This window comes from Cupressus sempervirens, chromosome 4, assembly GCF_028749045.1.
Source record: "Cupressus sempervirens isolate cs-2001-9-10 chromosome 4, ASM2874904v1, whole genome shotgun sequence".
Classification (NCBI taxonomy): Eukaryota; Viridiplantae; Streptophyta; class Pinopsida; order Cupressales; family Cupressaceae; genus Cupressus; species Cupressus sempervirens.
Genome location: NC_143121.1, coordinates 348,195,877 through 348,220,078, shown reverse-complemented (window position 1 = coordinate 348,220,078; position 24,202 = coordinate 348,195,877). Strand labels below are relative to the sequence as shown.

The following is a 24,202-nucleotide window of genomic DNA, read 5'->3' as shown; positions in this document are numbered from 1 at the left end:
TTAAAAAATTTAAAAGATTATATCAAATCTCAAATGTTTATATCTTTTTCTAATTTTTCATAATTTTATAAATCATATTTTTCGTTCATTCTATTAGTCCATATTATTTTTGGTGGGGGAGAAAAATAATTTTTTTCAACAAAAATACAAATATTTTTTAACCATTAATGTATGCATTACTTACAACTTTATCTTTTCTACATTTATGACAAGTTGATAAGATTTTATTTTTTTCAATCATTTTATATTCCACCTCACACAATATGTCTAAACAATATTAATTGTTAATAGCAATATAATTTCAATATGTTATATCTTTGTATTTGAATTTCTATATTTTTAAAAACTTTGATTTTTTAATAAAAGTAGTTAAATTATTACTATTATTTTACTTTTATAAAAATAAATTAAATAATATTATTTTCTAATTATTTTTTATAATAGTGTTTGTAATATGTATAATTGATAAGTGTTACAATTTATAAATTATATCATTTATTATTAGTAATATTTTTTATTTAAACAATTTATCATTTAGTTTAAATATATTTAAAACTTAAATATATATTTTAATATTAAATTAATAATTATATTTTACATAAAAAAAAATACTAAAGAAAATAACCACAAAAAAGAAATAATTCAATTCTAAAAGATATATAAATTATTATTAAGTTTTTATAAACTATGTATTAAAATTAAATAGTTATATTCTATTTCTTATTTGTTACATCATATTTATTCATCAACATCATATTTATATGTATTACATCTATTTATTATTTGCAAATGTTCATATTAAATTATATAGATATTATTTCATAATTAAAAATTACTTAATTTTATGAAAATTTTGAAAATACAAAACATTAAATAGTGAATCTTGTGTAATTGTGTAAAATTAAACAATTAGTTTTACTTATAAAATATTTTTATATTTCAATACATTTCATTTTTCCTTATACAAATGTGAGTTTTAATATAAAAATATAATAGTTTCATTAATTAAAATATAATATATTTTAATTTTTTATTATAACTATGATTTTATTTTGACTATTTGTTTTATTAAGAAACATTTTTATATTTAATTCTCTCTCACACACACACATGCACAACTTATGTTGGTACCACTCTATCTTATTATTTTATCTCTCTTTATCTTCCTCCTCTATATTATCTATCTTTTTTTCCTCTGCATATATGTTTATGTTATTATTGTTCTATACTGCTATTTATCTCTATCTAATGATTAAAAATAGTGTGACTTCCATTTGATAATCAAGATGAGAATAATACATAGTTGGGGGAGTTTTCCCAACTACTTATGGTTCTATAGTAGCATGCATAACATGCTTAAACATATAATATGATACTCCAAATGTTTCATCACATTTTCAAGTTCTATAATTCAAATATTGGTATGAATATCTTTCCTCATTGCACATATTTTAAGTTGTCAATGTAGAAGGTGCAAATTTGTCTAAAGCATATGTATTGATCATAATATGATATTAAGTACTTAGTGCCATATTGGGGACTTTGGCCTCTTATTCTTGGACTTAAATGCCCAAAGATATAATAATATAACTCAAGAACTTAACAACAAAATATGAGACATCCTATCAGATCATAAGTGCATTTTAAGACGAAAATTTAACAACAAAATATAAGTCATCCTATCAAACCACAGGTGTATCAAATCACAAGTGCATTTATAGGCAAAAATTAATGCATTCACAATGTTAATTTAGAACTATTTAACCTTTTCTTTCACTCATCTACACCTCTACAATCATTATGCATTACGCAGCATTGCGTCTCTTATTTGCCAACGCCAATCAATTTTATTGGATAAGAAAAAGTTAACTTCCACGGAGTGGATAAAATACTACGCCCCAGATAAGCCTTCTACCAGGGAACACAGATTCCTGCCGTTCTCACTGTGACAATGGCTTCACTAGCAATGGGGTTGGCTTCAGGTATATGCCAGGCAATGCCACGCAGTGCAAACCAAATCAATTTGTGTTCGGTTAAGTTATCCCAATTGACAATCAATGAAGGGTCAGGAAAGAGAAATGTGTCCGTTAATGCCAGGGGTGTCAACGTACATATATTTGTAGGGGAGGGCGAATCAGAAGATGAAGTCCTTAGAAGATACAGAAAGGCGGTATGGGAGGCAGGAATCCTTCAAGAGTGCAGGCGAAGAAGGTATTTCGAGTCCCCTCAGGATGTTAAAAAAAGAAAGAACCAGGCTCTTCGTAACAAGAAGAAAAAGTAAGCTACACCTCCTATATGTCTTGAGCTTTCACATCTTTCTTTTCTATTTTATGGTGAGATTTGCGCCCCGTTGAACTAATATGTATGTGAATTAAAAAAACTGGAGTGCTGAGTGTGTGGGTTAATCCCATTTTAACAATAACTGCAAAAATCCCATTTCTGGAAAGGTTCTTTTCAATCTCCATGTTCTAAGTTTGGGAGAAGTTTTAACCAGTGTCATCTGACATGGGTGAAAGATTGAAAATGGATAATGGAAAACTGCGTATACAGTCAAAACTAGAAGCATTTTCTCAAGCTAATATCATGGACTGTGGAAACTTTGTTTCTAATGAAACGGTCATACTGTCAACTGTTTCTAAAAATGAATTCCAACAATGTGTATTTCTATTTTGAGTTTATGGTTTTAACCATCTGACAAACACTACAGCAAACACAACTATGTAACAGCATTACAGAACCAATTATTTTAGGTTTGGATGTTCAGTTTCTGACACTCCCTGATTATTTAATTTGCGAACACTATTCACTACATCCAATATTTATTTAATTTTTAAAAAAATTTAAGAATTGGCACGGCTTTTGTAAACCCATGTATAAGTTGATTTGAGTAGAAAAATGTTGAAGTTGTACCATCTTTTTTTAATATTTTAGTTAACAGTGGACTTCGAGATGTTTGGATTGTTCATGCATAACTGTTACTTCTTAAAACTTTGATTATTTAAAAATAAACCCATTCTTTCAATTCTAATGTATGACTATTTTCGTTGCTTCGGTCGATTTTATCAGTTCTAATGCTTTTCAATGAGGTACAAAGACCTGTTGTTAACCCTTTAAATTGAGTGCAGATTTGACCAAACTTCATGCTCTGTGTCAATCGTCCATAAGAGAGTGGTCGAATGCATTTTTTAATATTCTAAGCTAGAGACTTTGTTGACCAACTTTGAGATATTTGGTTTTTGGTTTTGGGATAAACTTTCATATTTGCTCGTATTGTAGGATACTCCTCAGTTTACCCTTCTATATTGGATACTTTGATTTGTTTAACAATTTCTTGTCTATAAACGATAGTTTTGCACCTACCATTATTAGGTGTTCTTTCCCTTTGCAGACTTACCAGGACTCGAACACTTTTCGGGGTTCAACTAAAGATGAATCTTTACTAAGAATGACAACAAAGATTTAATACACCTGTTTCTTGTAACAGGAAATATGGAATTCCATTTGCTCCTGTAGTATATACTGTAGTATATTTTAAAATGTCATTAACAAATTTTGTAGCTTTCTTTTGGGACTCGAGATTTACTAATTTTTTTTGATAGGTAAGAGGCCAAAGTGAAGATTAATTATTATTATATGTTATGATTAATTTATTATTATTTATTAAGTTTGAATAGACACGAACCCAAGACCTCCCAGATAAGGGGCTCACAATTTACTGTTGTATTGTAGACTTCTGCCTAGATTTACTAACTTTTAATGGGACACTTTGACTTAATAAAAAATTTAAAATAATCATTAGTCATTAATATTACTTTTAGTACTTGACTGTAACCAAAATAACTTAAAAATATTAGTTTTAAGTTTTAACAAATTTCGTATATAAAAAAACTTTTATTTTCTACAAATTGGTCAAACAAATTACCAGGTGCAAATATTGTCAGCCAAGGTCTTATCGACTTATTCAAACGTTTGGGGATTCAAACCTCATAATTAGTTGGAGATCCATCAGTTTGTTGAATGACTTCTATAAAATCTTGATTAAAGCTCTTGCATTTTGTTTGTCTTCATCTTCTTGTGATTGTTAGGCTAGAACAAATAGGGCCTACTAAAAATAGATATATTTTAAATAATCTAATTACTGTTTGGGAAGAAAGTGGCCTTTCATTGTGGAAACGCTCAAGTATTATGGTTTGTAAATGTCTCTCTTTGTTGTTCAGAGTTTCTTTGCTGATGCATGGGCATGTCTTTTCATCAAGGGTTGCAATTTGAAATCTTTGGGCTTTTTCCTTCTATCAAACAAAGCTGTCCATGTTACCAACCCCTTTATATTCTGTTTATGAAAGCTTTTTTTTATGTGAATAGAGTAAATGAAGGCTTTGCAAGAGGAATCTCTCTCCTTAACATGGATACATAAATTATTATATCTCCATAGATGATTGTTTTGTTGCCTTGGTTGAATGCAAAGCTTCTTGTTATGAAGCCATGGCTTGTTTCGATACTTTTTGCAAAGATCTGAGTTCTAAGTTGCAATGAACTAAGATTAAAGTGCAATTGAAAAAGCATGCCTTTGTTGGCTGACTGACGTCCAGAATTTTCTTGAAAGTTAATTGGGAAAGGGAAATGCATGGAGAAAAGGATTGTTTACTGAGTCATTGAGCCTCATTCCTTTGTTGATTCAAACTTCAAAGTGCTTGCCATGACTCATATCTATCATTTCTTTGCTGGGTTCTGTCTAAAGTGGTCTATGAGAAGATCTCCAAGTTGCTTTGGGATTCCTTTGGGTCAATGTGAAACAACCCTGAGGTTTTCTATTGATGTGCCCTTGCTATTTGTTATGCTTTTATTCGTTTTTTTGTAACAAAATGAAAACTGAAATGCCAAATTGAAATTTTAAAATAATGATGGAAAATGCTTGATTAGTGGTGTAAGTGTTCCAAGGGTTGCTTGCACTGCTTTTAAGAGACCTAGCTTGTCTCTTCTAGGCACCTAGTCTTCCTACGTCCTTGATTGGCTTAGGTGATATCTAACGCCAATCCAAACTCTTCTCCAAGAGTTTGATCTTTTGTGCTTACCCTCAGAAGACTAACACTCTAGTTTAGTACTCTTCTCCACACACACTTAGAGAGCTCTAAGTGCAACTTGCTCACAAACTTGATCCTTCATTGCAGGTCATCCATCAACACGAGATCACTCCATTTGCTTGCAACTGAGTCTATTTAGAAAGATCTTAAGACTTCTTCCTTGTCAATTTCAAGGCTTTGTCCCTAGGAAGCCTAATTAGGTCTAGTTCAAATTAGCCCTTGGAATTGACTAATTCCTCACTCTTGCAAAAACCCTCCAAACAGCCTAGTAAACAATTCCAGATTCGAGCACCCTTTTGGATTTTCTAAAAGGTTTTGTAGGTCTTAGACTCCTAAGTTGTCCGTACAAGTGATTACTATTATGTAGGTCTAATAGGGCTAAAAGTCCTATTTCCTAGGATTGGACTATAAATTTGCTTGGAAACCCACTCAAAGGGATTGATATGACCTCAATGATCAGGATATATCAAGATACAACTAACCTCTTCCTGGAACTGTACTCGTTCCGTACAACACTTCTATCCCCTACACTTAACCATTGGATTCAGCACTGTCAAACCTCTAACCGGGCCTTCCTAGCTCGCCTAGGGCTTGAGTTCTAAAATAGTAGAATGACTTCCCTAGATTCCTACCTTGCTATACATCATGTACAATGGCTCCAATCTAAGATTCATCCACATTTTCAAAGTTCCAAGGGTTGAATCTTAAGTGGGAGCCATGAAAGCAAAAATTGTCTTCTCAGAACCAGCACACTGTTAAAACTAAACAAATTTCCCCTAGCTACAAGATTAACTCAAGTCAACTTACTTATTGAATGAAAAAATCTCTACACTAACCTAGGATCACTTTACAATCATCAGATCGATTCTTTCAATCCATATAATACTACAGAAGATGAAAATACTCTGTGTGCACACTAATCACAGTCACAGTCACTATTGTATATACAAAACTTCTTATAATCCAACCTCCTAACTCGAGATTGAGCCTTCAATAAGTAGTAGATGCCTTTTCCCTAGTTTTTAGGCCATCTTAGTGGATTAGCCACTCCTCATACCTAGAGGATCCAAGGTAACCGAGTTGCATGCAACATTTGCAATAAATTGCAAAAGTTGCATGACAACTTTTTGACAACATCTGGCATCTTTGCATTTATGCCATGATCCTTGTTTCTAGGACCTCTAACACCTCTAGGTCGATGCATAAACATCATAAATGACCTTAAAGCATCTTTTCCACCTATTCTATGTGTTAGGACAAATTTAAAGACTCCAACTCACTATTACCTCTAAACACTAAGAAATTGAAATAACAACTAACAATGGCTATTTGTGTGACCTTAGTCCTAATGACTAACTCACCTAGACAACAATGCAAATGACCTTTTCAGGTCTATAACCAAACTAATCTAAGCTCTTGACTTGGCTAGAGTCAAGTACAAGCCAAAAATCTTTCAAACATAGGAGGTATCCTAGGTGTGCTCCTGAACCAATTAGATGCTCAAACACTTATCAAGTTAAATCTGGACCAAATTTTGATTTAAGGGATGTTGCAAACCCTAGATCACTTTATAACGCTCAGTTTGCAATGATTACAAACTGGAAATTGCTCTATAACCAAAATCAGATCTGAAAACACAATTATAAACTCATGTAGATCTTAATGGAGTGGTACAGCTGGCCAATTCTACTAGGTTAAGGGTTGTATGGATTGGTACAACATCTGTACTGCCGTGGTTGGAGCTTACAATGACCAACCTGATGACTTTTAACTCTCTTTGCTGCTGATGCAACGCATAGCAGACCTTGGAAAGACAAATCAGATCTCAAAGTGCCAAATAAGATTGTATGGAATGTCCTCATAATTGACACCTTCCAAATCAGCTTTAAATATCTCCGAAAAGAAGGTTGCCACCTTTGAGGGATAATTTTGGCTGAGGTACGTCAGAAAAAAAGTGTCAAAGCTCTCCAGTGATGTCAAACAGCAATTTGCATGACTATAACAACTTAGATCCAGTCCTTTAGGAAGCCTAAAAGTTTGCCAAAAATCTGAAACTCAGTATAGCCCTTGAAATATGTGAGTGATAAAGTAATGATTTTTGCTTGCCAAAAACATTGTTGTGGCACTGTCATAAAATCTGAAACTACCACAAATCACCACAATTGTGGTTCCCGGATGAAGTCGTGTAAGATTGGAAATAAGGATTCTAGAGTGTTTTACTCCTCTCAAACTCCAAAAAAACCAAGGTTTTTTGTTTTTGGATGTCTTATATTGTGCAAACTGCTGAAATCTGAAAATTGGATGCAACGAGGATAACTTGATTTATAAAGAAATAAGAAAAGCATTTCTTTAATAGCTCCTTTTTAATTTTTTGAAATGTTTCTTCCAACTTCAAGTATTAAAAACACTTTCTATAAATAAATGTAAAAAATAACACTTTTTTGAGTTTATTAAATATAAAACTTTTTTTTTTTTAGTTTATTAAAGTAATATTGTTTAAGTTGCCCCAACAAAATAAAACTGAATGAGCCGAACTTTAAAAAAATTATTAATTATTTTAATCCGAAAAGTGGACATGACAGGGCTGGGGGCATGGCTTGTTTGGCAAGAGCTTCCTATGGTAAAGCACAAGGTTGCGTCCAGTCTCCCCCTATCCCACGTGGTACTGGAGGACATGTCGGACCAGCATCATCAGTCACGTTAAAAGTTTTACCAGGTGCACTACAGTTTATAGGGAGTGCTGTACCTGATTCCTGCAGTCTAAAAAAAAATGGGGGACATGACAGTTCAATCTTCCTAGAATTGCTTGCCTACAAGAAACCACAAACCTAGATGATAAATCGTATTGTAATGCTTGTAGAGCTTTGAACTTTTACCTGTTGGATGATGCATCTCTTGCTAGAAAACACTATAAAGTAAGGGGATAGATAGGAAGTAAATATGGTTTACAGTGAGGTGAAGATTGTCTCCAAGATCAATAGAGCATTTCATTGGAGAAAAACTAGCAATTTTGAAGAAGATTCCTCTGTTGGCCTAAAATAACATTTGCTTTCATAAAGAATGGAGATTTCCTGGCCTGAGGTGGAGAAGTTCATGAACCAGACCTTTGGGGCCAAGCTATTTTGGAGGATCTATGTTAATAGAAATAAAGTAAACAAGATCCTCTGAGGAAATTATTTTAACTCCGACTCTTAAAATATTTTTTTCTTGCAGTTTATTGATCATGTCCGTGTTATTGGGAACTTTGTCAAAGTTTGTGGCTCAATTATCAAATCTCATTTTTGTTGAGAGGTAATAATAGATAGGGCGCACTGAAGTCTAAACTCTAAATTGATATCCTCTATCCCTGTTGCAAGTAGCCATATCTTATGCAGGTTTTGGAGTCATATGGTAAAAGAGTATTCTCAAATTGGCAAGAATTCAGTGTTGGGGCTAATAAAGTGGAACTATACGAATAAGTTCCATGACAAAAATCATATTTTTCAAAAAAAATGAGAATCTAGGACAAATTTTATGAAAAATAAATAAAGTGCTTTGTCAAACTAACTGGATAAGAAACATGGCTCCCAAAGTTGTGAATTTACAAGTTCATACGGGACAGTTTGCACTTTGCAGAAACTTCAACTTCAGATGGTCAGCATATTTAATATTCTGGGTGGGACATCAAGACGAGCTATATTTCTCTGAAAAAATCTATGGTGATCATTTTAATTTTTATGTAATGGCAAATGCCAAAACAATGATGCAAAGGTTGCAATCACTGAAGAAGACGGAAGCCAGTTGCATCTGCTTCAGATGACAATTGCTGAGGAAGAAATGGTTAATTTGTTCTGTCTCATTTATTCAATTGCAAATTCTTAGTATCTTACAGTAACTCACGTTGTTTGGTTACAGTTGGTCTTTATGTTACTTTCAGATGAGATGTTCTAAGTTCTGTTTTTTCTTAGTGTTCTGAAGTTAATTATGTTGGAACATTCAATGTCCTTGCTCCAGATCCCTTTTGAGTTTTTGACAAATACTTTTTGGTTTTTGAACTCATTTACAAGCAGTTGTGTATTTTAGAAGGTTCCGATTTAGAAAAATTGTATAGCTTGTGGCAGAAAGGAGAATTTATCATTTCAAAATTTCAAATATCAACATAGATTTATTATTTTACCTATACATTCAATAACTATCATCACTGAGTGGTGTGCACACTTACCTTGTCTTTCCATGTTGCGGACTAGTAGTATTCTAGTAAACAAAGGGTTCATTATTGGAGGATCAAATCATCACTTGAGTTTGAACCTTGAACTTATGAATTTATATTCTTGATGTTCACAGGTCAAATGTTTTTTTTTTTTTCAGTTTATCCTATAGTAACATGGGGACGCGTCCCCCCCCTTTTTCCCCGATGTCTCGGAGACTTCAATGCTCTGGAGACTTGGGGACTCCGTCTCCCTGTCCCCAGCATTTGCAGATTCGACTATTTATGTTTAACGTTCGATGTTTCAATTCAATGCAATGTTCAAGTATTCACTCTTTTACATCTTTATATCCTATATTGCAATACATATTTTCATAACTAGCATTTTTAAGTACCATATGCATAGATATATTCACCCCTCTTGTCCCCTGCCACCGTCCCCCCACTGTCCCCAATTTAAGGCCCCTCTATCCCCCTGTCTCGGAAACTTGTCCCCCCATTCCGCCGTCCCCCCGTCCCCTAGGGCGGTGTAACTATGAGTTTATCCTAAGTTATTTTTGACCCCTAGATAATATTAGGGGTAGGGATCTGACACAATGTTTTTTGGTCACTAATGAATATTTCTAGCAAGAAACAAAACATTTTAAGGTTGACCATTTCTGGATCCGATGCTACCCAAAAATGGAAAGATGGAAAGGAAAATGTATAACTAATGTTGGAAGAACAACTATGATTAAAACAGTTTTATCTGCTATTCCAACATACCAGATGTCATGTCTTCCACTTCTCAAGGGAGTAAAAGGAAACTTAGCAAATTAAGGAAGTTCTTTGGCAAGACATTGAATAGAAGAAGAAACAAGCATTGATCAAATGGGAAAGTATATGCAAACTTAAAGAATATGGAGGTTTGGACATAAAGAGCTTGAGTTGGCAAAATGAAGCTTTTGAAGCAAAACGAATTTGGAGGATGTATTAAGAACGCAATAGCAAATGGGCAAACTTTTTATTTCACAAATATTTGCATAGCTTAGATCCTTGTTGATGCGTGTTTTATGACCCATCAAACAGTAGAACAAAATACCGAAATATCTCATCCTTTTTTGAATAAAGTCTCATGTATGCTAAGATTGCTAGAAGATCATATGATGACTCCAAGGTTCCTTCAATGCCAAGTCATGATTGTGGATAAGCTCGGTGGCTGAAGTCATTTGCTGATGATCACAAGAGGCCTTATGTATGTTTACTCAGATTCATTTCAAGCCATACTGGATGTGGGAGATATTCAAAGGTTTTGCAATGAAGTGGTTTTTGGGTTTTCACGAAATATGTGGAAATAAAATCGGATAGGATTTAGGAATTCTATTCTACTTCTAAGGGAAGTGATGATAATGGATGGTGCTTCGATGGACAAATTTCTCAATTTATAGAGCTCCGCTTTGCCAAGTTATTATACAACTATAGGTGAACTAGAGCAATCTTCAAAGGTTATGCCAAAGATATTCATACCACCACATACACCATTATAAAGAACAATGTATATGAATGATATAAGTTTAACATATGCATGAAAGAGGTTCCAACTAACTTTGCACAATGATTTAGAATCACTAAAACGTCAAAAGTATGAACCGAAGGAATTCAACAATACACCTTTATCATCTCCATTGAAATCACAACATTTTAACTACACAATCTAAATGAGGGAAATTAAGAGGAGAAGCAAGCACCAAGTCACATCAAGTATTCACCAAGCTTCAATGAAAACTCTATTATCACAGTAGCTCATAGCACCAATCTTAGAAAATCCTCCCTTTACAAAGGAGAAGTAAGGCCTTTATATAGGTCCTTGATTACAATTGATGGCCCAGATGATCACAATAACTGATTGCCCAGATCATGCCACATCAAAGCTAATTAAGGTTAGGGCAAGGAAAAGGAATCTACATTAATGCAATAAGGAATCCACTACTATAGTGGGTAATAAACGCCCACTATGCATGCTTGCACAGAAATAGAGTGGGGTGAAATAAATGTCCACTATGCATGTCCATTACTCGATAAATGCTCAATCTTCCTTGTATAGATTATTCTTGATTCCATTCTCTAAATGCATAGAAGTTTGACTTGGAGACCTTATTTCTTCATCAAAGATAATTGGATGCCATGAAATCATGATGGAGGCCATGTAAGCTCGAGACCTTTCCAACTGAATCATTTTGTAACTAAGATCCAAGTCTGACCGACTTTTATGAAAGTCTCTCCTCGAACATTCTCGTCTTCCATGTACTTGCTTGGAAATTTATCTCCTTGAAATGGATTGGAATCCCTAACTGATGATTATGTCACTTTAGAACTTCCTTTGCCATGTTCTTGGATTTTTGGATTTGAATTTTGATCTTTGAAATTTGAACGCTTGGTACTGGATCACTCTGTATTTGAATGTCTTTGGTGCTAGGACTTGAATTTTGGACTTGAGCGTCTTTCTTGAATTTCTAGAACTCTAGTTTTCTCCTCCTGCAAAATGGAAATAAGCAATATAAGAATCATGCAAAAAAACTCAAAATGAAACATGTAGAGTTATTGCATATTCTCTCTTTCTCTCTAGAAAGATATTTTCTTCCTCCAAAAATACTCTCTCTCTCTTCTCACACATTTCTCTTCCCTTTAAATTCACTTTGTTCCACCTTTCTTATGTTTTTGAAGGATTCCCCTTTTTTTTGTTTATTATCATCAATCATTTCTCTAGCCGTGGGTGCACACTTGAAGAGGGTGGATTTGAGATATGGAGGAGAAATTTTTTCTTCCATGAAAGTGAAATTTTCCACACTTAGCCCTTTTCTCCAAGATTTATAATTTTCTTGCCAATGGAAATTTTGAGTGGTCATGGATTTTGTCCACGATGGAAGAATTCCTTGACAACCATTTTTTCTCCAAGGCAGGATTTTTTGAGTGATCATAGATTTTGTCTGTGACGGAAGAATTCCGCACCAACCATTTTTCTCCAAGGCTATATTTTTTGAGTGATCATGAAGAATTCCACAACAACCATATTTCTCCAAGGCAGGATTTTTTGAGCAATCATGGATTTTTTCCATGATAGAAGAATTTCGTGACTATGATTTTTCTCAAAGGTGAGATTTTTTGAGTGATCATGGATTTTGTCCATGATGGAGGAATTCCGCGATATCTATTTTTCTCCACGGCGGGATTTCTTGAGTGTTCATGGATTCTGTTCATGATGGAAGAATTCTGCAACAAACATTTTTCTCCAAGGCAAGATTTTTTGAGTGGTCATGGATTTTGTCCATGATGGAAGAATTTTACACCAACCATTTTTTTCTCCAAGGCAGGATTTTTTGAGTGATCGTTGATTTTTTTCCATGATGGAAGAATTCCGCAACGACCATTTTTTTCCAAGGAGAGGTTTTTTGAGTGATCATGGATTTTGTCCATGATGGAAGAATTCTGCTACAACCATTTTTCTCCAAGGTAGGATTTTTTGAGTGATCGCGAATTTTCTCCATGATGGAAGAATTCCGTAACAACAAATTTTCTCTAGGGCAGGATTTTTTGAGCGATCATGGATTTTGTCCTTTATGGAAGAATTTCGCAACAATCAGTTTTCTCCAAGCCAGGATTATTTGAGTGATCATGGATTTTGTCCATGATGGAAGAATTTCGCAACAATCAGTTTTCTCTAAGGTGGGATTTTTTGAGTGGTCATGGATTTTGCCCATGATGGAAGAATTCCACTATAACATCCAGTTTCCTCGGGTCTAAATTAACATCTAACATACTCAAAGAATATAGTTATTACTTCGTTTCATAGGAAGACAGTTATATCATTCATGTTCATGTGAATAAGATTTACCGTTAAAATCAGTTAGACAAAATTTCTTAACTAAAAACTTGAAGTACCATCAAATTAAATTACAACAGAAATTGAAAAACCACGTAAGTCGAAAAACTGAGTTCGAAATCAAACTAGGGATACTTCTGCAACCACCAGGGTTAGTCCACAAATACACTATAACAATTTAACATGATGACTATAATCTAAAAACCATTACAAAAATCAAATGATGATTACAATTAAATACCACTATATTTAAAATTAGGGCACCACATACCACTATATTAGTTAGGGCATCGTTTACCATCGGTTCATTTAGGGCTTTTGATACTGCTAATACAAATAGGGCTTCCAATACCACTGATTCAAATAGGGCTTCCAATACCACTGATTCAAATAGGGCTTCCGCTACCACGGATTCAAATAGGGCTTTGGCTACCACGGATTCAAATAGGGCTTCCACTACGACGGGATCAATGACGAAATCAATTTAGGGCTTCCGCTACAACGGAGTCAATTTAGGGCTTCAGATTACTTTCCTTCTGATTGCTTAACTATGACATTAATTTAAGATTAGAAATATACTTATATTCGATATCCATATAATTGAAAAACAATCCATGAATCTATATCTTGTAAAATAACGGTAAAAATGAAATAACTCAAATTAATCTTACCTCCTCATAAATGAAAAATGATATTACTTGTTCTGAGAAACAATTGACTGCATAGCTTATCTTTATCTAACGCATGACTGACATGTTGGGGAGAGGTGAAACATTGCCAGGGGCTTAACCACCCAACCTCGGACCACAACTTGTCCCCACACGATCTCTAACGAGAAAGGCCCTCCCCTACCTGGAATAGACAGGGGTCATCTTGCCATCCACTGAGCTTCCTAGTAATTAACTCACCATTCGACTTGGCGGCAGGAGATCACAATAACAGGAATATGCATGAGCTATTAATTAATTCATATTAAATGATAAATATTGAAATGTCACAACTGATACTAATTCATATTATTGATGATTCTTTTCTCACACCTCATCACCCATCTTCTTGTCTACACAACCTAGTGAGTCCTAGGTATTCAGAATTCTCAGAGCAGACGGCTCTATCAAGTATTCGAGAAGATTACATACATCCATCATTTCACATTCTGTGTTTACATAATTATGTTCTTTTAAGATTTCAAATTTGAATGTTTAAATTAATTAAATTAATCATAACTGATTTCTCTTTAACTCCACCTCTTCACCATTTCATGGCATATTCGCTGATGAATCCTATGTGTTAGAAAATCTATAGTATTATGATCTTGTTGAGAAAATTATGATAGCATGGGCATTAATGTTGATTCACACAATCAATTAAGTATTCTACAACTACCTTTTAAATTCAAAAATGATGTAAATCAGAAGGATACTCGTTGAAGATCTTCAATGATCTCTAAGTAATGCAGGGGACCAACAGCAAAGAATTATAAATTGATCTCAATCTAACAATGCATAGACGACTATGGATGGATATTCAATTCAGATTAACATACACCTCTAGAAGGGTCCACCAAAATGTTAATAATTATTAACCACAAAATCATTGCAAGATTAGAAATAGATGTTCCAGATTCGCAAGCAAATATCAATGAGGGAAAACGTGAGATTTCTGATTTCTAAGCAGAATATTAGCCTCAGCAAAATACATATATACAGATATTCGATTGGTATGGAGACAAAATAAATTGTTCAAAGTTTAATTGGTTCCACATGGAGGTCATGGCTCACAACCGGCATAGCAATAAGAAATATTATGGATCAAATGCGTAGAAGTTATTTTACAGATACTATAATATGGAAGGAAAGTTTAGGATAACATTCAAAGGCAGGTGATTTATATTCTATCATTGCATAGAAGAGTAAATTAAAGAAATGTTTCAGAAAGCACAAACTTGTAACACTCAAATGCCATGAATACCATTGAAAACTCTTGTCATGAACATTCCATGGTTATCACTGGTATTTTATACACTAGATAGGCACCCAATAAAAAAATTGTATCCTTTGATTTCCCATTGCATGCATTTTTATAGATGGAATAAAAAACTTATTGTAAGACAGACAAAATAATTCCGACTGCAATAATAATAACAATACAAAAGAGGCACAAAAATGTATTACAGACTTGATGTAACAAGGCGGATAGAAAGGAAGACAGAGCAGATAGTCTACGTTATGGACTAGCATAACTCACATGACCCAAAGCAATTCTTTCTTCCTCCCGTGGCTAGACATGAAGAACTTCCTTGTTTTCCTTGCTCAGTGCTTGTTGTTGGATGAATGAGAGAAGATAGATAGAAGAGATCTGGAATGAAATGGTATGATTGAATCAGAGATCGTTCTGATATTTACTTAGCTGATTGAGCATCAAACGGACATAAGGGTGAATGTATTGCAGAACCAAGAAGAGAGTTACGGGATTGCAAAAAGGAAAAGTTATTTCAAAAACGGTCAATGAGAATTCTCATAAGATAGCCGGCCAAGGCTCTAGGGCTTCCTATGTAAGGAACTAGCCGAGACTTCTTGGCTTCCAAAAACATAAAAGATATAAAACCATTCGAATTCCAATAATTAAATCGACTATGAAGAGAGAAAATAATAAAGGAAGAATAAGAAGTTGGAAAGAAGAATAGGGAAAAATTATAATTTGAAAATTATAATAATTCAATTATTATAATTCGAACATTATTATAATGTACAACTAAACATCGCTCTATTAAATTATTAAAATATAATGATGCCAATTCATTTTTATATTTAAATGCACGTTTATAAATATTTATTAAAATGATATGATAAAAGATAAATTAAAATCCTTGAGATACGTTTTATATTTTAACTCAATTATTTTAATTAAATTATTTACTTAAATAACTCATGCGAGTCCCGCAGATGTATCCTATTTCAAGTCGCCAGGTCCTCAACCCATTTGCTCAGTGATGGTGATGCTCCTGCCTAATTGTTTTTTGACAATGCTTCCACCCCACTGACATGCTCCTTGTAGGGAAATTCTCCACTGTTAAATTATATTATCATTTTAAATAATCACAACGGTTAACCATCTTCTTAATTCCATGAATTGGTGATTAACGATCAACTAATATGTCATCTTCACTTGAAATCATAACGACTATCTTACCATTTCGCCAGATTATAACAAATTAAACTGCCAACTGACTTCATGCGAACCTCAACGGCTATATTTCAAATTAGGTCAAAAATTGGGATGTAACATACCATTCCCCTTGTGGTTCATCGTCCTTGATGAACTTGAAATTGTAACGAACATTATAAAGGATTATTTTAAAATTGGAATGTAACGTACCATTCCCCTTGTGGTTCATCGTCTTCGATGGTCTCTGCAAACTAGACACTAAAGAATATTCCAAATACAATATATATATATATATATATATATATATATATATATATATATATATATATATATGTATGTATGTATGTATGTATGTATGTATGTATGTATGTATGTATGTATGTATGTATATTTATAACATTGTGATATCATCTCTTTTCTCAATTGGGTCAGAATCAGAATCATAATCGAAACTCAAGACCCATTCTTACTTTAAAGTTTCCAGAAAGATACTTGCATGGTAACATAGAATTAAACACGTACTCACCTGAGTTTACTTTACCGTAATGGTGGTCATCTCAACATTAGTTGAGTTGATTCTATTTCATATTCCTGTCATACTCATGTAGACACTCACCATATCATTAGTTCGATTCCATATTGATATCTTCATTCAAGAGGATCTTCAGGGTTCAATGACTGGAAGTAAGATAAGTATTTAAAATTGAAATTCTTCAACCAGCAAGTTCTAGATCGTAACTTGATCATAATATAAATCACTCATACGTACCATCTGGCATATAGCCCTCATTAATGGATAGATCATCCTTGCAAACTTAGAGATTACCTGAAATAGGTTAGTGAATCCATGTTTTTCCATTGTAACCTCGGCCTTCATGCCCAACATTTCATTAGAATAATCATTTCATGATAGGATATCTCCAAAACAATATACAATAGCTCAATATGTGAAGTCAACATTGCATGTGTATTATACATGTATAACGATGTGTCAAAGGGTTAAAACATGATATACTATACAAGATCATAAGCATCTGAAACAATTCATAAAATTCTCATGAGTATTCTCATCATTCATCTGCAAATATCTAGAAGTTTTTTTTTCTTTTCCATTTTTGTGATTTAGGCTTCCATGCCCACTTTGTCAAGGTTTACATCTGTAAACAAGCATTGATAGTTCCAATGATGCAAGTGTGTTTACTCCATATGGGAGCACATCTTGTCTCAACATCAGAAAGGATTATGGTTTACAATTTTGTTTTCCTTCAGTTCAAGTTCAAATAGTTAATAATTTGTTTCTGTCATTAATTGCATAAAGAATTATTTAGCTATCATGATGGATTTTGATAACTTTTTATCAAGATTATATAAACTGTGTTTGGATTGTGCAAGCCTCGGCCTTGAACCTTACTCATCCCTCATACATTTTAACCTGTTAGAATGGCTTCCTCGGAATGTTTATCAGTCTGACCATCAAAGCAACTTGGTAGGTTGAAGTTCCAACAATTATTCTTCGAAATAACTAAAGCATCTGGACAATCAATAAAGATCACATGTTCGGCATATCTGCCCATATCTACCTTGGCCAAGGATTTCAAAGTCGAGTCTACAAACTTGATCTCCACCACACAACTTGCCAATCCTTTTTATCTTCTTAATTAGATTTTGTCTTTATCATATTATAGTTTATACATTTGTCCACTTTATATCATTTCGGCCTTTCCGGCTATTCTGAATGTTTTCCAGTGTGATTTTCCAAGTTTTGATTGCAAATATCCGTTATGCAAAATAAATCTTTTTCAATATATACATTTCAATTTCTCAGAAACAGTGCTGAACCCAAGGTTTCAGCGTTGAACCTAGCGCTCTGATACGATATGTAACATCTGGTTTCCCTGGGTCTAAATTAACATCTAACATACTCAAAGAATACAGTTATTACTTCGTTTCATAGGAAGACAATTATATCATTCATGTTCATTTGAATAAAATTTACCATTAAAATCAGCTAGACAAAATTTCTTAACTAAAAACTTGAAGTACCATCAAATTAAATTACAACAGAATTTGAAAAACCACATGCCACGGAAAATTGAGTTCGAAATCAAACTAGGGATACTTCTGCAACCACTGTCCACAAATACACTATAACAATTTAACATGACGACTATCATCTAAAAACCATTATAAAAATCAATGATGATTACAATTAAATACCACTATATTTAAAATTAGGGCACCACATACCACTGTATCAGCTAGGGCATCGTTTACCATCGGTTCATTTAGGGCTTTTGATACTGCTAATACAAATAGGGCTTCCAATACCATTGATTCAAATAGGGCTTCCAATACCACTGATTCAAATAGGGCTTCCGCTACCACGGATTCAAATAGGGCTTCTGCTACCACGAATTCAAATAGGGCTTCCACTACTATGAATTCAATTAGGGCTTCCGCTACCATGGATTCAAATAGGGCTTCTGCTACTCCGCTACCATGGATTCAAATAGGGCTTCCGCTACCACAAATTCAAATAGGGCTTTTGCTACCACGGATTCAAATAGGGCTTCCGCTACCACGGATTCAAATAGGGCTTCCGCTACCATAGAATCAGTTAGGGCTTCCGCTACGACGGAATCAATTTAGGGCTTCCGCTATGACGGAATCAATTTAGGGCTTCAAATTCCTTTCCTTCTGATTGCTTAATTGTGACAGTAACTCAAGATTAGAAATATACTTATATTCGATATCCATATAATTGAAAAACAATCCATGAATCTATATCTTGCATCTAAGTGTAAAATAACGGTAAAAATGAAATAACTCAAATTAATCTTACCTTCTCATAAATCAAAGTGATATTACCTGTTCTGAGAAACAATTGACTGCATAGCTTATCTCTGTTTGACACACGATTGACATCATGAGGAGAGGTGAAACATTGCCAGGGGCTTAACCACCCAACCTTAGACCACAACTTGTCCCCACACGATCTCTAATGAGAAAGGCCCTCCCTACTCGGAATAGATAGGGGTCATCTTGCCATCCACTGGGCTTTCTGGTAACTAACTCACCATATGACTTGGCAGCAGGAGATCACAATAACAGGAATATGCATGAGCTATTAATTAATTCATATTAAATGATAAATATTGAAATGTCACACTTGATATTGATTCATATTATTGATGATTCCTTTCTCACACCTCATCACCCATCTTTCTGTCTACATAGCCGAGTGAGCCCCAGGTATTCAGAATTCTTAGAGCAAACGACTCTATCAAGTATTCAAGAAGATTATATACATCCGTCATTTCACATTCCATGTTTACATAATTACGTTCTTTTAAGATTTCAAATTTGAATGTTTAAATTAATTAAATTAATCATAACTGATTTCTCTTTTAACTTCACCATTTCATGGCATATTCGCCGGTGAATCCTAGGTGTTAGAAAATCTATATTATTCTGATCTTGTTGAGAAAATTATGGTAGCATGGGCATTAATGTTGATTCGCACAATCAATTGAGTTTTCTATAGCTACCTTTTAAATTAAAAAATGATGTAAATCACAAGGATACTTGTTGAAGATCTTCAATGATCTCTAAGTAATGCAGGGGACCAACAGCAAAGAATTATACATTGATCTCAGTCTAACAATGCATAGACAGCTATGGATGGATATTCAATTCAAATTAACATACACCTCTAGAAGAGTCCACCAAAATGTTATAATTATTAACCACAAAATCACTGCAAGATTAGAAATAGATGTTCCAGATTCCCAAGCAAATATCAATGAGGGAAAATGTGAGATTTTTGACCTCTAAATAGAATATTAGCCTCAGGAAAATACATATATATATAGATATTCGATTGGTATGGAGACAAAATAAATTGTTCAAAGTTTAATTGGTTCCACATGGAGGTCCATAGCAATAAGAAATATTATGGATCAAATGCGTAGAAGTTATTTTACAGATACTATAATATGGAAGGAAAGTTTAGGATAACATTTGAAGGTAGGTGATTTATATTCTATCATTGCATAGAAGAGTAAATTAAAGAAATGTTTCAAAAAGCACAAACTTGTAACACTCAAATGCCATGAATACCATTGAAAACTCTTGTCATGAACATTCCATGGTTATCAACAGTATTTTATACACCAGATAGGCACCCAATAAAAAAATTGTATCCTTTGATTTCCCATTGGATGCATTTTTATAAATGGAATGAAAAACTTATCATAAGACATGGACAAAATAATTCCGATTGCAATAATAATAACAATACGGAAGAGGCACAAAAATGTATCACAGACTTGATGTAACAAGGCGGATAGAAAGGAAGATAGAGCAGACAGTCTATGTTATGGACTAGCATAACTCACGTGACCCAAAGCAATTCTTTCTTCCTCCCGCGGCCAAACATGAAGAACTTCCTCGTTTTCCTTGCTGAGTGCTTGTTGTCGGATGAATGAGAGAAGATAGATAGAAGAGATTTGGAAAAGAATGGTATGATTGAATCAGAGATCATTTTGATATTTACTCGGTTAACTGAGCATCAAACGGATGTAAGGGTGAATGCATTGTAGAACCAAGAAGAGAGTTACGGGATTGCAAAAAGGAAAAGTTATTTCAAAAACGATCAATGAGAATTCTCATATGATAGCCAACCTAGGCTCTATGGCTTCCTATATAAGGAACTAGCGGAGACTTCTTGGCTTCCAAAAACATAAAAGATAAAAAACCATTCGAATTCCAATAATTAAATCAATTATGAAGAGAGAAAAGAATAAAGGAAAAGTAAGAAGTTGGAAAGAAGAATTGGAAAAAATTATAATTTGAAAATTATAATAATTCGATTATTATTATTCGAACATTATTGTAATGTACAACTAAACATCACTCTATTAAATTATTAAAATATAATGATGCCAATTCATTTTTATATTTATGCACATTTATAAATATTTATTAAAATGATATGATAAGAGATAAATTAAAATCCTTGAGATATGTTTTATATTTTAACTCAATTATTTTAATTAAATTATTTATTTAAATAATTTATGCGGGTCCCGCAGATGTATCCTGTTTCAAGTTGCTTGGTCCTCAACCCATTTGCTCAGTGATGGTGATGCTCTTTCTTAATTCTTTTCTGACAATGCTTCCACCCCATTGACATGCTCCCTGCAAGGAAATTCTCCATCGTTAAATTATATTATCATTTTAAATAATCACAACGGTTAACCATCTTCTTAATTCCATGAATTCGTGATGAACAATCAATTATCATGTCATCTTCACTTGAAATCATAATGACTATCTTACCATTTCGCCAGATTATAAAAAATTAAACTGCCAACTGACTTCATGCGAACCTCAACCACTATATTTCAAATTAGGTAAAAAATTGGGATGTAACATACCATTACCCTTGTGTTTCATCGTCCTCGATGAACTTGAAATTGTAACGAACATTATAAAGGAGTATTTTAAAACTAGGATGTAACATCCACACCAACCATTTTCCTCCAAGGTGGGATTTTTTGAGTGATCATGGTTTTTGTCCATGATGGAAGAATTCCACGACAACCAATTCTTCAAGGCGAGATTTTTTGAGTGATCATGGATTTTGTCTATGATGGAAGAATTTTGACAACCATTTTTCCTGATGTTTTCATGCCTTTCCACTTTATATTTCAAGGGTGATTTGCGATGAACCTCCTTATAGCAATATCATGAGAATGCTCGAAATAACAGAATACAAAGTGATAGCAGAACTCAGAATGAATCTACTGATCGCAGGCCACTTCGAGGGGGTAACCTCCTTTGAGCAAGCTCAATACAATAAATTCGTCCGTGCCCATCAAGGGCCTCAACCTATTCTTATATACTGGGTACGATCTAGAAAAGTAATACTACCTATGCATGTGGGATAATAAAATATACTCGCGGGACGACTTACAAAGCATATGCGTCCAACAACACTATTCTAACAAAATAAATAGAAGGAACACACAGGTTCCTAACATCCCCTCTCCCTTAGAAAAAAGCTTTGTCCTCAAAGCTTAAGGTGTGGAAATTGTTGTTGAATCTGAAGAAGGGGTTCCCAGGTAGCATCCTCTGGTTGCATGCCATGCCACTGAATCAAGACCTCAGAGATGGAGCGAGAGCGAAGCTGGCGAGTGCGCCGGTCAATGATTGCCACCGGCTCCAGGATAATGGATCCTTCCGTATCCATTTCAGGGAGAGTAGTTTGTGCTCTGACAGTGGTACCCAGAACTTTCTTTAGACAAGAAACATGAAAGACTGGATGAATGCGGGAAGAAGGAGGAAGTTCCAGTTTATAAGCAACTGAACCAATCTTCTGCAGAACCTTATAAGGCCCATAAAATTTTGGGGCCAGCTTATGACGCCCTTTCAGCTTTAGGGAGGATTGTTTGTATGGCTGTAGACGAAGAAAAACCATATCCCCAACTTGAAATGAGCGCTCAGAACGGTGTTGATCTGCTTGCTGTTTCATCCGATTACGGGCCATGTGAAGATTATCCTGTAAGGTACGAAGAATCTGATCCCTGCTGCGGAGAACTATGTCAACTGCCTGGACTGGTGAGCTGTTGGGAGTGTAGGGAAGGAGCACTGGAGGTGCCTGACCATAGACTGCTTCATATGGAGTCATTTTAGAGGCAGTGTGGTAAGAGGTATTGTACCACCATTCAGCTAAAGGTAGCCACTTGGCCCACTGATGTTGCTGTTCGGAAGTGAAGCAACGAAGATAAATTTCCAAGCATTTATTGACAATTTCAGTTTGACCATCAGTTTGTGGGTGATAGCCCGAACTCATCTTCAGTTTGGTGCCAGTTTTCTGAAACAGTTCAGTCCAAAAATGACTGGTAAAAGTTGCATCACGATCAGAGACAATGGAAGAAGGGAGTCCATGAAGACGAAATATCTGGTCCATGAAGATTTGTGCAACAGAGGAGGCAGTATAGGGGTGGCTGAGGGCACAAAAATGACTATATTTCGAGAGACGATCAACCACAACCAAGATCACTGTCTTGCCACTGGATTTAGGAAGCCCTTCAATGAAATCCATAGAAATATCAGTCCAAATCCGTGTAGGGATGGGCAATGGTTCGAGCAAGCCAGGAAGGAGGGTCGTTTCACCCTTGTGGCGTTGGCAAGTATCACATTCAGCCACCATCTGTTGAATCGTCTGTTTCATCCCTTTCCAAAAGAAGTTTCTCCTTGCTCGCTCATAAGTTTTGAGGAAGCCTGAGTGCCCTGCTGAAGGAGAAGCATGGAGTTCATAAAAAATAGCCTGATGTAGAGCTGGGTTCTGAGGAAGCACTAGCCGACCCTTGTATCGAAGAGAAGCACCATCCCAAGAGTAATGTGGTATAGCAGAAGGATTATTGGCTAGCTGGTGAATGATTTGAGATAAAGAAGAGTCACTGTCATAGCCCTGCTGAACAGACGCTAACCAATTGGGAATGGGCATAGAAATAGCGGAAAGGGAAGCTTGATTATCAAATGTGCGAGAAAGAGCATCTGCCACAATATTCTCCTTACCCTTCTTGTAGGTGATCTCATAATCATACCCCATGAGTTTGCTGACCCATTTCTGTTGTGTAGGAGAGGATACCCGTTGTTCCAGGAAGTATTTCAGACTTTGGTGATCGGTTCTGATGCAAAAATGACTCCCTAAGAGGTATGGCCGCCACTTCTGTACAGCATGCAAAATAGCCATCATTTCTTTTTCATAAGTAGAGAGGGCTAGATTCTTACCAGAGAGGGCTTTGCTAGTGAACGCAATAGGATGGTCATCTTGCAGGAGAACAGCACCCAATCCATTGCCGCAAGCATCACTCTCAATAGTGAAGGGTTTGGAAAAAT

The 24,202-nt window shown here is 34.6% G+C and overlaps 1 protein-coding gene across 2 annotated transcripts in view; it reads left to right on the top strand.

Annotated features, from left to right (window-relative positions):
* The first annotated feature begins 1,916 nt into the window (after nucleotides 1-1,916).
* LOC149561460 (uncharacterized) overlaps nucleotides 1,917-24,202 on the top strand; it is a 78,081-nt gene continuing 55,795 nt past the window's right edge. For both annotated transcript variants that reach the window (XM_089825164.1, XM_089825163.1), the window contains exon 1: nucleotides 1,917-2,277. In XM_089825164.1, the coding sequence (XP_089681290.1) occupies nucleotides 1,952-2,277 (326 nt within the window). In that variant the 5' untranslated portion in view covers nucleotides 1,917-1,951. The remainder of the gene's footprint in view (nucleotides 2,278-24,202) is intronic.